Raw genomic sequence first — 14,081 nt, 5'->3', positions numbered from 1 at the left:
ACTACTTTGTACATATGTCTTGAATGAGGATCTGAATAATTGAATGGAGAGTATGAGAGAAGGAGAGGCGTCCGTGAGATGTGGTTTCTGGTTTGAGAGGATGGGTAGATGTGGTGTTAGTGAGATGTGGTGCAGGCGCACATGGGAGGACAGTGAGGATGATGGACTCCGTTTTAGGTGTCCTACTGTGCCTGCCACAGTATCGAGGAAGCGGTTGGAAAATAGGTTCAGGAACAGTGAGCACAATCTCATTCGATATGGACTTGGGAGTGTCACAGGATACAGGTAGGTGCTCACTAAAGTTGTGTGTCCACATGTCATTAGAAAGTGCCCCTGAGGTGAGGCTGGATCATGATGAGATCAGTATTTCCTTTGTAATTGATGCTAATCTGGAAAAAAGCTTCTTGAATCAGTTGATCCCTAAGTCATCTTAAAGGATGAAACTCACCACAGACTTTTCTCCTCCCTGTTTTCAGTGGTTGAGAGGTGGACAAAGAAATACAGATGAATCCACATGAGGTTTACATAACTGAAAAGAGAGTGGGAACTGGAAATACATAAGAAAAGCAGAATAATAAAAGCAGACAGGGGCCCTTGGGCAGGCCGAGGTATTTTATTTTTAGTCACAAAGGAACAACCTAGAAGAGTATTTGGAATAGTGGATTATCTTAGTTAAATTGATGAAATACAGTAGAAGCAACCTAAAGACTTCATCCAGAATCTCAGCAAGCCGTGCCCTGCTCTAGCAGGTCAGTGTGGAGCCCAGAGCTTGAAAGAAGGCTCCCTTTGTCAGGTCTCAAGGCAGGGGCCTCAGTGTGCCTGTGTGCCGGGCGTGGGTCCACCTCTGATTTGCTCCATGCCTTCAGAGGTAGGAGATAGAGAGAATGAAACAGGAGAAGGAAAAGCTTAGGAAGAGGACAATGGAAGTGACAACAAGCTAAAGGCTCGTGAGAGTTTAGTAAGGCTGGTCTTTTGAGGCTATGTAGAGAAAAAATGCTCTTATTTTACAAGTTGGAAAAGAGAGAAGATAGATAGTTTGATGCTGATAATACCCGCAGTGAAGATCAAGTTGGGCAAAGGGAATCGAGGAGAACTTACCTGGCTAGAAAATGACTTTTCTAGTGATTTGGTGCTCGGTCATGATGGGTTATCTGGTTGGAGACTCTGATTTTAGGGATGGCAGTTCGTTGTTGGCCTACTTTGCCTGTACCTGTGAATACGAATTCCACATGTTCATTTGTACAGTGAGTGCTTTATGGGTAAGAGCCCTGACACACCCTGCTTGTCAACAGAGTGAGTATCTGTACTTTAGGTTCTTGTCATGACTTTGGAAATAAAATTATGTGTATTAGATTTTTTACCAGGAAAAAAGGGAGCATGCACAAGAAGATGTAAAATAGTAGATACAGATTTTGTTTATAATTTTTAAAATGTCTAAATACAAATATGTATAATTTCTATATATTTACAAAATAAATAATGTCTAACTCTATTATTTAAAAAGTATGGAAAGGTATGCACCGAAGTATTGTTGAAGGTGATTATCTCTGGGTGGTGGGCTAATGAATAAATTATAATTTTTCTTCCTTTGGTTGTTTCCTATTCATATTTTTCAGTTTTTCATTACAAAGAGAAGTTTTCAAATAAAAAATAAACGTTTTTCCTTTTTTCTTCCTGTAAATGCAGACATGTAATTTGGAACAACACAATGAGAGGTACAAGAACTAGGTCTATAGAATGATAGCATACCTTCTAAACCATTTGCTCTTTTGTCCCTTTCAGAGGATTCCACAGATGTTGGGGAGGAGGACAGCTTTCTTGGTCAGACTTCTGCTCACACATCTACCCCGCAGACATTTAGTTACTTCTCTCAGGTATCAAGCAGTAGTGATCCATTTGGGAATATTGGACAGTCACCATTAACAACTGCAGCAACATCACCTGGACAATCGACATTCTCCAAGACCCCAGCTGCTCTCCCTTTTACAACCGGATCCCAAGATGTGTTGAATACATTTCCACCATCCTTTTCAAAGGATCAGTATGTTGCTCCAGCTTCTTCACAGACGGGCACAAATGCTTATTTGCCTGTGCAGCCAAGTAGTCTCCCTCCTTCAAATGTTGGGAGCCCACCCCAAGGAGTATCCCAACAAGGATACAATCCCTATCGCCATACTCCCGTAAGCAGCAGAGCGAATCCTTACATTACACCACCACAGCTGCAGCAGTGCCAAACACCAGGCCATCCCACCCATCTGCCATCCTCTGGACCCCATGTCCACATGTACCAGATGCCTCCAGGATCTCTGCCACCGGTATGGAGACATGTTTTTGTATCCTAATTATGCACTTTAGTTTTTAATCTCTCTCACTTAGCCTATGCTTTTAGAAACACAATGCTTTTTATAATATATATGATGACAAAATATTTTCAGAGGATATTCTTTGTAAGATGTATGCTTTGAAGCAAATGTTCTTTTACAGGTAGCTCATTGAAGGTTCACATTTTAGTTCTCATCTGTACTGAAGTAGTAACTGATTTTAAGAAGTTAATCTGTGCTGGAATTTTTAGATTTCAGTGTAAGGTACCAATGATAAATGTGATCTAAGGACCAGTGAGAGTTGAAACAATTATTATCTTAAAACACTGCCAACATCTCATTTTTAATTATACTATTCAATCAAGATACTAAATTATAGGGACTAAAATTGATTACTCCTGTAATTTCTTTTATTTACATTTATGGAATTTGGATCTAGACAGTTAACCTCAGTCTCAGGAGGGTAATGGAGTAACATTTACATTGGGTTATGAAATTCCCTTATGTTTTTTCCCCATCTGATACCCAACTGTGACTTCGAAAGGGAAATCAACTAAAACAAAAAAAAATGGAAACCATTAAAAGATAGCAGTATCATTATGAGTGTAACCTAACTTTACTCTTGGGGACAGAGAATGGCTTTCATTTTACTTAATTAAAATCATACTGATGCCCAGACTCTTGATAATGGGTCCGAAGCATCTACGAAACTGTCCTTGGAGCTGGCATGACAGTCCTAACTTTGTCGTCCCCTCCAGGTTCCTCCTTCAGTGCAGTCAGGGCTGTCCCCTCCAGCACAGCAGCAGGCACTCGCTAGACCTGTGGGCTCCTCTGTGCCAGTGCCGCCTCCTTTTATGCTTCAAAACCAGTACGAGCCTGTTCAGCCCCACTGGTTTTACTGCAAGGAGGTAGAGCACAGACAGCTCTGGATGCCTTTCAGTGTGTTGGACTCTTTGCATCTTGAAGAAGTCTATAATTCAGGTAAGCACCATCTATGCATCACTTAGATCTGATTTTAGCGAGAGAGAACATGAAGGTATTTATCCATGGCTTACTTTTTGTGAATGTCACATTCCTTAACGTAGACCCCACAAGACTCAGTACCTTAAGATCGTGATTTTAATATAAGTTCTGAGTTATTTGAGAAAGGTAGCTGAAGAAGTGTTTTAGTAATTTTCTTACTTGTTTAAAGGATTTTTCTGATTTTATTTTATTTTATTTTTTAATATATTTTATTGATTTTTTACAGAGAGGAAGGGAGAGGGATAGAGAGTTAGAAACATCGATGAGAGAGAAACATCAACCAGCTGCCTCCTGCACACCCCCTACCGGGGATGTGCCTGCAACCAAGGTACATGCCCTTGGCCGGAATCGAACCTGGGACCATTCAGTCCGCAGGCCGACGCTCTATCCACTGAGCCAAACCGGTTAGGGCGATTTTTCTGATTTTAAATCAGAGAAACAGAATAGCTCATATAATCCAGGTGTCAATTTTTTTTTCTCCTTTTTTTGGGGGGGGTCAATTTTCTTATTTCCCTGATTCATTTGTATGTATAGAGCATTTTCTATGTAAGCCTTATTTCTTAAGATGCTGTGGAAAAAGTATTCCATGGTCAGGTGAGTGTGGAAGTACTGTGACTACATCTCCCATTTGAGACAGACAGTGCACAGGAGTGTGTTCAGGCTGTGAGAAGTCCTGCGGGGAAAAAAGGTGTCTTTGTTTATCTTGATGATATCTCACCATGGGACTTAAAAATTGTCTAATAATATTCTTCAGAAATATGATTCATAAATTTTGCTGCTTTGGTTTAAAAAAATTACCAGTTATTTGAATTATTTTATGTTCATGTTTTAAAATTTTGCCTTAGTTATTTCTTCACTTAAGATCATAATTTTGATCAGCACAGATTAGTCTTTAGCTCTTTTTATTTTTAATGTTTTAAAAATCTATTCTTTTTTTAATTTAAATTACTTACTTATTTATTTATTTATTTATTTATTTTTTTAACTCCTCACCTGAGGACCTGCTTAGAGAGAGGAAAGTGGGGAGAGAGAGAGAGAGAAACAGCAAAATGTGAGAGAGAAACATACTGGTTGTCTTCTGTTTTCAGCCCCACTATGGATCAAACCCACAACCCAGGTATGTGCCAATTGGTAATCGAACTGGCAACCCCCCCATCCATGGGACAATGCCCAACCAGCTGAGCCACTCCTGCCAGGTTTAAGGTATTTTTAAATAAAAATGAGCTTAGTTCTTTGTCTTTATGAATCAACTGGTCGCTGTATTCATTACTTATTACTTTATATATGCCTCGTAACTGTTGGATTAAACTGTGAACTTTGTGCTCCAGTCCAGCCAGACCCTGAGAGTGTGGTTCTAGGCACGGATGGAGGGCGCTATGATGTTTACCTCTATGACCGAGTGAGGAAAGCTGTATACTGGGAAGAGGAGCCCACCGAAGTGAGACGCTGTACTTGGTTTTACAAAGGAGACACAGATAGCAGATTTGTTCCCTATACAGAGGAATTCAGTGAAAAACTAGAGGTAGGTGGGCTTTATCCCTTTATGCTTTTCTTAACAAAATGTAGACCCTGCATACGTTGGAGCCTCATAAAATACCACCCACAGGGAGCAGACTTTGTTTACAAGAGTCTTTCTTTCTTTTTTTAATTAAATTTTTTAATGTATTGATTGATTTCAGAGAGAGAAACATTGATTTGTTGTTCCACTTATTAATGCATTCATTGGTTGATTTTTCCATTGAATTTTAGAGAGAGTGGAAGGGAGGGAGACAGAGAGATAGAGAAACATCAGTGTGAAAGAGACACACATTGATTTGTTGCCTCCCACATATGCCCAGACTTTGGCCAGGTACCTATCTGGTAAATGAGGTACATGCCCTTCACAAGAATCAAACACATGACCCTTCCGTCCGTGGGCCAGCACCCTCTCCACTGAGCCAAACTGGCCATTAGTTGATTCTTGTATGTGTCCTGACCAGGGATTATACCTGCAACCTTGGTGTCTGAGGACACTGTAACCAACTGAGCAACCCAGCCGGGGCCAACAGTGCCTGTCTTGATTCTGTGTACAAGGAAGATCTTTGGTGTCAGAAAGTTTTGGGTGGGAGTGTGCAATCTCATGTAATTGTGAACTTAAAATGTCTCCTGGGAAGCCCTATCTGATTTGGCACAGTGGATAGAGCGTTGGCCTGTGGATTGAAGGGTCCTGGGTTTGATTCTGGAGAAGGGCACATACCTAGTTTTCAGGCTCCTCCCCAGCCTGGGCCCTAGTCAGGGTACATGTGGGAGGCAACCAGTCACATCGATGTTTTTCTCTGTCTTTCCCTCTCTCTTCCGCACTCTCTAAAATCAATGGAAAAATATCCTCGGGTGAGGATTAAAAAAATATATATATATCTATACTAATAAAAGGGTAATATGCTAATTAGACCGGGTCGACTAGACATCTTCTGGATGTCCGACTTCCTTCCGGACAAAGCCATGGCGGCGGGGGCCAAGGCAGAGGTGGGTAGGGGTGATCAGGCCAGCAAGGGAGCAGTTAGGGGGTGACCAGGCCGGAAGGGGGCAGTTAGGTGGCGACCAGGCCAGTAGGGGGGCAGTTAGGGGGTGACCAGGCTGGCAGGGGACCAGTTAGAGGTGACCAGGTCAGCAAGGAGGCAATTAGGAGGTGACCAGGCTGGCAGGGGAGCAGTTAGGGGGCGACCAGGCTGGCAGGGGGACAGTTAGGGGGCAACCAGGCCAGCCGGGGACCAGTTAAGGGGCAATTAGGCCAGCAAGCAGAGGTGGTTAGGGGTGATCAGGCAGGCAGGCGAGTGGTTAGAAGCCACCAGATTGCGAGAGGGATGTCCAACTGCTGGTTTAGGCCCCATCACTGGGCCTCTAGTCTATACTAATAAAAGGGTAATATGCTAATTAGACTGGGAGAGTTTCTGGACAAAGCCATGGTGACCGGGCCGAGGCAAAGGTGGTTAGGGGTGACCAGGCCAGGATGGGAGGGCAGTTGGAGGTGATCAGGCCAGCAGGGGGGGGGGGGGGGGGGGGCAGGGAGGCAGTGGGGGTGAGCAGGCTGGCAGGGGGTGCCTGTTGGGGGCGAGCAGGCTGGCAAGGTGGGTTGCAGTTGGGGGCGACCAGGCTGGCAAGCAGAATGGTTAGGGGCAATCAGGCAGGCAGGCAGGTGAGCGGTTAGGAGCCAGCGGCCCTGGATTGCGAGAGGGATGTCCGACTGGGCCTAAACCAGCAGTTGAACTTCCCCCGAGGGGTCCCAGATTGGAAAGGGTACAGGCTGGGCTGAGGGACAACCCCTCAGTATACGAATTTCATGCACTGGGCCACTAGTGTATATATATAAAAGGCTAATATGCTAAGTGTCCCTCCTACCATCTGACTGGTTGCTATGATGCGCACTGACCACCAGGGGGCAGATGCTCAATGCAGGCGCTGCCAAGCTGCAGTGACTTGGCAGCAGCAGTTTTAGGGTGATGCACCCTGAAACCAGAGAGGAAGGAGCCTGATTTCTCACAGGGCCTTGCAATTACACCTTGGGCTATGGGTTATGTTGTTGCTGGGGCACTGTCGCCCAGAACCTGGTTTACTGCACACTTGCATTTGCGTTCCACACTTCTATGACAGCAATTTTGCAGAGTGCCCTCTCGCACTCTGGGAACTCTCGGGGGATGTTGGAGAGCCAGTTTTTGCCCGATCCCCGCAGGTCAGGTCGAGGGACCCCACATGCCGGAGGGATCCCACTCACTCGGCAGATGCTGGGAGGAACCGAGGGAGGTTGGCTCCAGGGCGTGTCTGGCCCATCTCACCCAATCCCACCCCGCTGTTCACCTTCTAATTAATTTCTTTCAGTGTGCACCAATCCATGCACCAGGCCAATAGTAGTAAAAGAAACCAATTTTATTTAAAAAATGTCAGCTAGGGGTTGAATTGTGTCCTAGGCTCTAGCAGCTCAGAATGTGACTTGTTGCACATGTTATTAAGATGAGATCATAGTGGAGTAGGGTGGGCCTCTGTTCCCATGTGACTGGTATCCTTACAAGGGGACAGACAGAAGGCGAATACTGTGTGAGAATAGGGGATCGGAGTTATACACCTGTAAGCCGAGGAACAGTACAGATTGTTGACAAACCACCAGGAGCTAGGGAGCAATGAAGGAGTTCCCTGTAGGTTTCAGAGGAAACATGGCCCTTTTATACCATTTGCTCTTCTGACACCTTGACTTCAGACTTCTGGCCTCCAGAACCGAGGGAATACATTTCTGTTGTTTTAAGCCCTCAGTTTGTGGTACTTTTTTTGGCAGCTCTAAGACACTAATACTCTAAATCTTGGTGTTTGCCTCTGTCTGATGCAGATAATGTTATTTAGGAATGAATGAAAGTAATTAAGTGAGGTAATACATGTAAAGTGATAAGTATGGTAACCAGTTAGTACTTGAGAGCTGCTATTACTGTTTTTTATTACCATCATAGTTGTAATTTTCTTCCACTTTTTCTCAATGTGATAAAGATTTGTATTAATGGATGTATGTTGTTTCCATTATTGTAGGTTGAATATAAAAAAGCTGTAACCACAAATCAGTGGCACCGCAGATTAGAGTTTCCAAGTGGAGAGACTATTGTTATGCACAATCCAAAGGTAATGATAGTTTTTAGGATATTAAAGCTTTTAGGTTCATTTAAGTAATTTTGACAAATGTATTTGCTAAACATTTATTTTCATTCATTTCTGCAGTAGGGATATATGTATGACAAGTCTGTTGCTTTAAGTTTACTATAGTTCACATTGATCTGTGGTACTGCCCCCTCCCTGCAGGCATGTGTGGGAGGCAACCAGTTGATGTGTTTCTCTCACACTGATGTTTCTCTCTCTATGCCCCTCCCTTTCACTTTCTCTGAAAACCATTGGAAAATTTATCTTAGGTGAGGATTAACAAGAAAAATAAAATAAAATTAAATTTGTTTCATGAAGTTTCTATTTATGGCAACATATTAGCTGAAGCTTAGTATACAGCATAGAAGTTGCTGGATAAATTTTTGCACTTGATCAGAGATCAGCTGACTTTTTCTGTAAAGTGCTAGAGAGAAAGTATTTAAGGCTTTTTGTGCCACATGGTCTTTGTGACAGCTGTCAACTCTGCCCTTGTAGCCTGAAAGCAGCTACAGACATAGAGCATGGCTGTTTTTAAGCAAATTGTGTCAAAACAAGTGGTGGGCCAGTTTTCCCCTGAAAGTCGTAGTTTGTCTACCCTGCCCTTAATGAAGGTTTGTTTCAACCTTTGAGACGGAAAACATATTCTTCCTCTTTTTATCGTCTTTAGAAACTTGTTGTGTTATTTTTTTTAAGGTATTAATGCTATTGGCATTCTTTCATTTACCACCCTTCATCTCTGAGCCACAGGTATTTGCACTAAGATTTTCCTCCCTGCCCTTAACTGCTTTCGATTCAGGTCAAGGGCACATTCCTCAGTTGCAGGCTGGATCCCTGGCTCTGATCAGGGTGCATTCGGGGCAACCAGTCAATGTGTCTCCTTCACATCAGTGTTTCTCTGTGTCTCTCCCCCTCCCTTCCACTCTCTCAAAAATCAGTGGAAAAATAACCTTGGGTGAGGATTACGAGCAACAAAAAAGATTTTCCTCCCCGGGGCATATTGGAGATGAGGTTGAGGCATTTATGCAAAAGCCTCTAGCATAGTGCTTGGCACACAGTAGTTGCTCACAACAGGCCATGTGCTTATTATAGGAAAGTATAAAATAACTTATATTCTAACCACATCTATAGTCCTTAATTTCTTAAAATTTATCTTTATTGTTGAAAGTAATACAAATGTACCCTTTTCTTACCCATTGACCCTTCTAGCCCGCCCCCTTTCCCCATCTACAATCCTTATTGATATTTAAAAAAATAAAAGTAAAAGCACATTTATATGTCAACAAAATTTAAACGGTACATAAAGGTGTGAAGTGAAAATAAAAGCCCCTTACTCTTCTGTATCCTCCCAGTTTCTCCTCTTTTTTTTATTTATTTATTTTTTGTGGAAAAAAGAATACAGATGGACTGTGTTTTACCTATGTGAAAATTACCAATCCACTTAAAAGAAAATCCAAGAGGGTATATACATTCTAATCAAGTCATTGATTATTTTCCTGATTAATAAGAACTACACTTTACACAAAATACTTTATCAGCAGTTGTTTTCATCAATAAAACAGTAGTCATAGTTTCACAGTTGAAAAAGTTACACGTTAAAATATTTTACAATTCCTTGTATATTCAGCAGGTTCCATTTCCTAAACGGCTTGTAATACAAAGCAGAGTAGAAGGAAACCTCAAAGTTGATTCCTTTGACACTAACTTTTACACAGGACACTAAGAACCACAAAAGCTTAGGTTCTATCAGAAAATAGAGACTAAATTCCATTCTTGATTAAAAAATCCAATTAGAAACATCTTTTAAAAAAACACACTAAATTCCACAATATGGTTAACAGATTTCAAATTAACAACAGTGTAAAAATTTTTACATACACAATTTTGTGTAGCTGAGAATATAACAAAAAGTTAAAGCATGATTTTTCAAACAGTTGATTATTTCTTGCTAGAATGTGTTTAAAATTAGGTTTTACTTTCCTTAAACCTGCTCGTCCCCCCTCCAAAATAGTCACTGAAGGAAATATTGCTCAAGTGACAAATGAAACTGTAGAGCCAATAGTCAGTTATACCACATTCAATGACGTATGGCTGGCCATAGGAAATGATCAATTGGAATTGATCTCTGATACTAAAGTACCTGGAAGCAACTATGTTGTCATGATTTAAAACATACCCTAGTCTCCCATGTAACATTTAATTCAGTTTTTGGTTCTTTGTCTTCTGAGAACCTCCTGTCCCTTTTTTCGTATTTTTAATGCTGTTTGCTTAAACTCTGCTGGGATTTCCTTAATATTTACTTTGCTTTTAGCTAGATCACTTAATCTATATTCTTTATCAAATTTGTTTACACCTCTCAAACAGACTTAATTTGGTTGTAATAACTCTTGAAAATAAATATCAATGACGAAATATGGTATGTGGTATGTGTTTTTATGGTGGAGAGGTCCCAGGGAAAGTGGACTAACTGAATTGATGTGGAAAGAGCAAAAAGTGTATAAATTCTGTGCAAGGAAGCTCAAAGCTTTTTTGACACTCAGGTAAAACACGGTTGGTTCTCTGTTAAAACTTCACTTTCCACCATCAGAGTCTCAGATTTGTATCATGTCACTGAGTTTTCCTGTAATCAACTCCTGATACAGAAAAGACTGGGATGGTAGAATGTATTATAACTGAATAGATCTAAGACACAAAATGTGAATCATGAAGTTTTAATAAGTTATGAAATCTTCTGCAAAAGAATAGATTGGTTTCCTGCTTAATAGAAAGTAAATTCTTCTGAACTATTCCAAGACAGTTTAGAGAAGGAACTTCCCCTAATCTTCAAATTTATTTTTCCTGTTGGCAATATTATATACATGCCTTAGTGAAGTACCTAAATCTCCAATAATTATGCCCTTTAAGGGTTCTAAAATAGCAAAATATTAAGAGTATTTGTATTAGAGTCCTTGTTCATTATTCAAGACTATAGGTAACTGATTTTCATAAGTGAAGATTTTTTAGTGATGCTATTTCACTAGAGTATGCAATGTGTGCTCTTTATAAAGTTGTATTCCAATCATATGCCTAATCTAGAAAACTCAGTAAATTATCGCACTTTTTCTGGTGTGGCACATGAACATTTGCTAAAACTATTAACTAGGGAATTAATCATTTATTCAAATACTGAGGAAAATATCAGATTCTGGAGTGATGACTAGCCTTAACCCCTACATCTTGGGTTAATGTTTTTCAAAATGTTTAAGAATGTATCCTGTGCTCAACCGCAATTTAATAAAGTTGGAGAATGAGCCCTAACCACTTGGAAATGGACATAATACTGCTTTTATTACTGAGATGTTAGATAAATAGTCTAAAATGGTAAAAAGTTCATGGTTTCCATTTCCCCATATTAAAAGTATTATTCATGAGCATACCTCTGTAGAGGGTTAAGCAACCAGGAAGCTACTCTAAATTGTATTAATTTTGGTAACAAACTTCATATGATTGAGGCATTCTCGACTATAAAAGAGGATGGAAGATGGGGATTCATGTAAAAAGAGAAAAAAAAAAGGATAAACTTTAATCAATCTTTTTAAGTAGTTATTCACTAGTATCAGTATAAATGGGATAGTGCCGGAGCCTTCTCCAAAGACCAAGAGAAGAGGTGACCATTGCTGATATGAACAATAAAACATTTGGGGTGCAAAGCAATGCATGATTATGGGACAGATTATGAAATAAAGAATATATATTAATGATGCTTTCTTTTTCTTTTTTTATATATTTCATTGACTTTAGAGAGGAAAGGAGAGGGAGAAAGAGATAGAAACATCAGTGGTAAGAGAAACTCATTGATTGGCTGCCTCCTACATGCCCCCTACTGGGGATCAAGCCAGCAACCCAGGCATGTGCCCTTGGCTGGAATCGAACCTGGGACCTTTCAGTCTGCAGGCCGACACTCTATCCATTGAGCCAAACCAACTAGGGCTTAATGATACTTTCTATAATATAAATAGCTTTTAATAAAAAAATAAACTTTTTAATAACATTAGTACTCCTATTTTTCTGGAAAACATGCATGAAAAATGTATTCAATTCATCAATTGCAAAAGGAGGAAAAAAAATCAACTTAAGGTGAATACCGCACAATTCTGAAGCAGGAACTATTCCTGCTCATTCTTTTTTTTTTCCTGCTCATTCTTTCTCTATGATTAGTTTACTTTATGGGCCCCCAGAATTTCCCTGGGAAATAAGAATCAGATTCTTGTATTCTGTCCCAGTTTCTCTTCTTGATGGTGACCATGCTTATCCTTTTGTGTTTTATATTTTTTAACCTTTTGTTTTGTGTACAAACAGAAAAATTTTGCATAACATCTTGCATGCATTTTTTTAAAGAGGTATTTTCATGACATCAGGTTTAATTTAATACAGTTGGATTAAACAATATATGTCTTCCTAAAAAGTGGTGGGTAAATCAGTGTTTGGCATTGAAAATGCATTTGTAAATAGACTCCTCTATTGCAGGTAACTTTTTCTTAATTTCTTACATGTAAACTTGGGTGTTTATATTACATTTCTGAATTGAGGTATATTCTGATTTAGTTGTGTCATTTTCTAACAGCATTGGAAATAATGGTATTGATTTGCTTATGGTATTGATTAGTTTTAATGGTTAATGATCACTAGCAGGACCATCACAGATTGGATTTGGGGGAACATTGGTAGTACTTGATGTATAAATTATCCATACTCTCAAGTAGTTTATTATGTATTGAAATACCATTATTTTGTCTGTAGTGGAAGTGAATTTGGTAGTGAGCTGTCATAATCTTCCTATTGTATCTTGAAGGTTATTGTTCAGTTCCAGCCTTCGTCAGTGCCAGATGAATGGGGGACCACACAAGATGGACAGACCAGACCCAGGGTTGTGAAGCGTGGAGTTGACGATAACCTTGATGAAATTCCCGATGGTGTGTAAACTTGGTTTAGGACCGATGTCATTTCTAAACTTCTCTGTTCTGCCATCATCCTTTAGAATGATGACCAAAAAAACAGTTGTTAGGATTTCCTGCCATATCAGGTTGGCACATATTTTTAAAAAATTGTTATTACCTTTTTATCTTTATTTTTAAATTTAGAATTCTGTGAAGGTATACAAACCATGTAATGTGGACTCTTAAAATATGTATTGTTTTAAAGAAACACTTTGCTGATTGAAAGCAGGCTTTTGGCTGTGTTTTTGGGCTTGTTTTGTCATACTTCAATTAGTTTGTCTTACTCTAGTGCTGGAGTGGCACACATTTTCTGTGAAGGCCAAATAGTAAATATTTTAGGCTTAGCAGGCCATATAGACTCTGTTGCATGCATTCAACTCTAATTGTCGTGTGAATGCATCTATAGACGGCATGTAAACAAATGGGCATAGCTATGTTTCAATAAACTTTATTTGTAAAGAACAGGCAGGGAGAAGGATTTAGCCTGTGATCCATGGTTTGCTAACCCCTGCCCCAGTGTTTGTGCTCTGGTTCTCCTATTATACCATTTAAAGTATGGATTTTATTTTGACAGGTACATACTTTAGATTTGTTTTATTGTCTTATGAGATTACAAAATGAATACACTTATTCTGAATCTGAATGAAACAACCAGAGTAAAATAGTAGATTTTACTTGGAGATGTCCCTTTATATAGTATATATGAATCTAACAAATAAAAGAGAAGGATTTGGGGAAAAGATTTTAAAATTTTACATTGAAAAATTGCTTCTCCATATGGGATTTAGTGCCCTGTGGAGTTCTGAAGAAATCACAAGGTTATGGAGCCTCTGTAGGTACACAACTGCTGGTCATCACATGCTGATAACTTCTGGGACCAGAGACAGCCTGCTTCCTCCACTCCTTGGTTCAGTTGACTGTTATGTACCAAGACTGGCTTTGAGTTTTGTTCTTCTAATTTGGTAGAGGATAAAGACGCTTATTAAGTTGGAAGGGTCATGAATTCCTTTGGTAAGTTTGTGATGACAAAAGGGATATCTAGAATATTGCTATTCAGTTAAGAAAACCCAAACAAGTTTCCAGCTTGTGCGTATATTTATTTTTCTTC

At 39.9% G+C, this 14,081-nt stretch overlaps 1 protein-coding gene across 6 annotated transcripts in view; it reads left to right on the top strand.

Annotated features, from left to right (window-relative positions):
• LOC118655625 (SEC23 interacting protein) overlaps positions 1–14,081 on the top strand; it is a 41,557-nt gene that overhangs the window by 2,420 nt on the left and 25,056 nt on the right. For all 6 annotated transcript variants that reach the window (XR_004967312.1, XM_036307659.1, XM_036307661.1 and 3 more), the window contains exons 2-6: positions 1,783–2,315; positions 3,080–3,302; positions 4,673–4,866; positions 7,896–7,985; positions 12,829–12,949. Coding sequence is in view for 5 of the 6 variants with exons in the window: in XM_036307659.1 (XP_036163552.1) it covers positions 1,783–2,315; positions 3,080–3,302; positions 4,673–4,866; positions 7,896–7,985; positions 12,829–12,949 (1,161 nt within the window). In the remaining variant the exon portion in view is untranslated. The remainder of the gene's footprint in view (positions 1–1,782; positions 2,316–3,079; positions 3,303–4,672; positions 4,867–7,895; positions 7,986–12,828; positions 12,950–14,081) is intronic.

Source organism: Myotis myotis, unplaced genomic scaffold, assembly GCF_014108235.1.
Source record: "Myotis myotis isolate mMyoMyo1 unplaced genomic scaffold, mMyoMyo1.p scaffold_m19_p_49, whole genome shotgun sequence".
NCBI lineage: Eukaryota > Metazoa > Chordata > Mammalia > Chiroptera > Vespertilionidae > Myotis > Myotis myotis.
The sequence above is the reverse complement of the archived record's forward strand: the minus strand, read 5'-3'. Positions and strand labels throughout refer to the sequence as shown.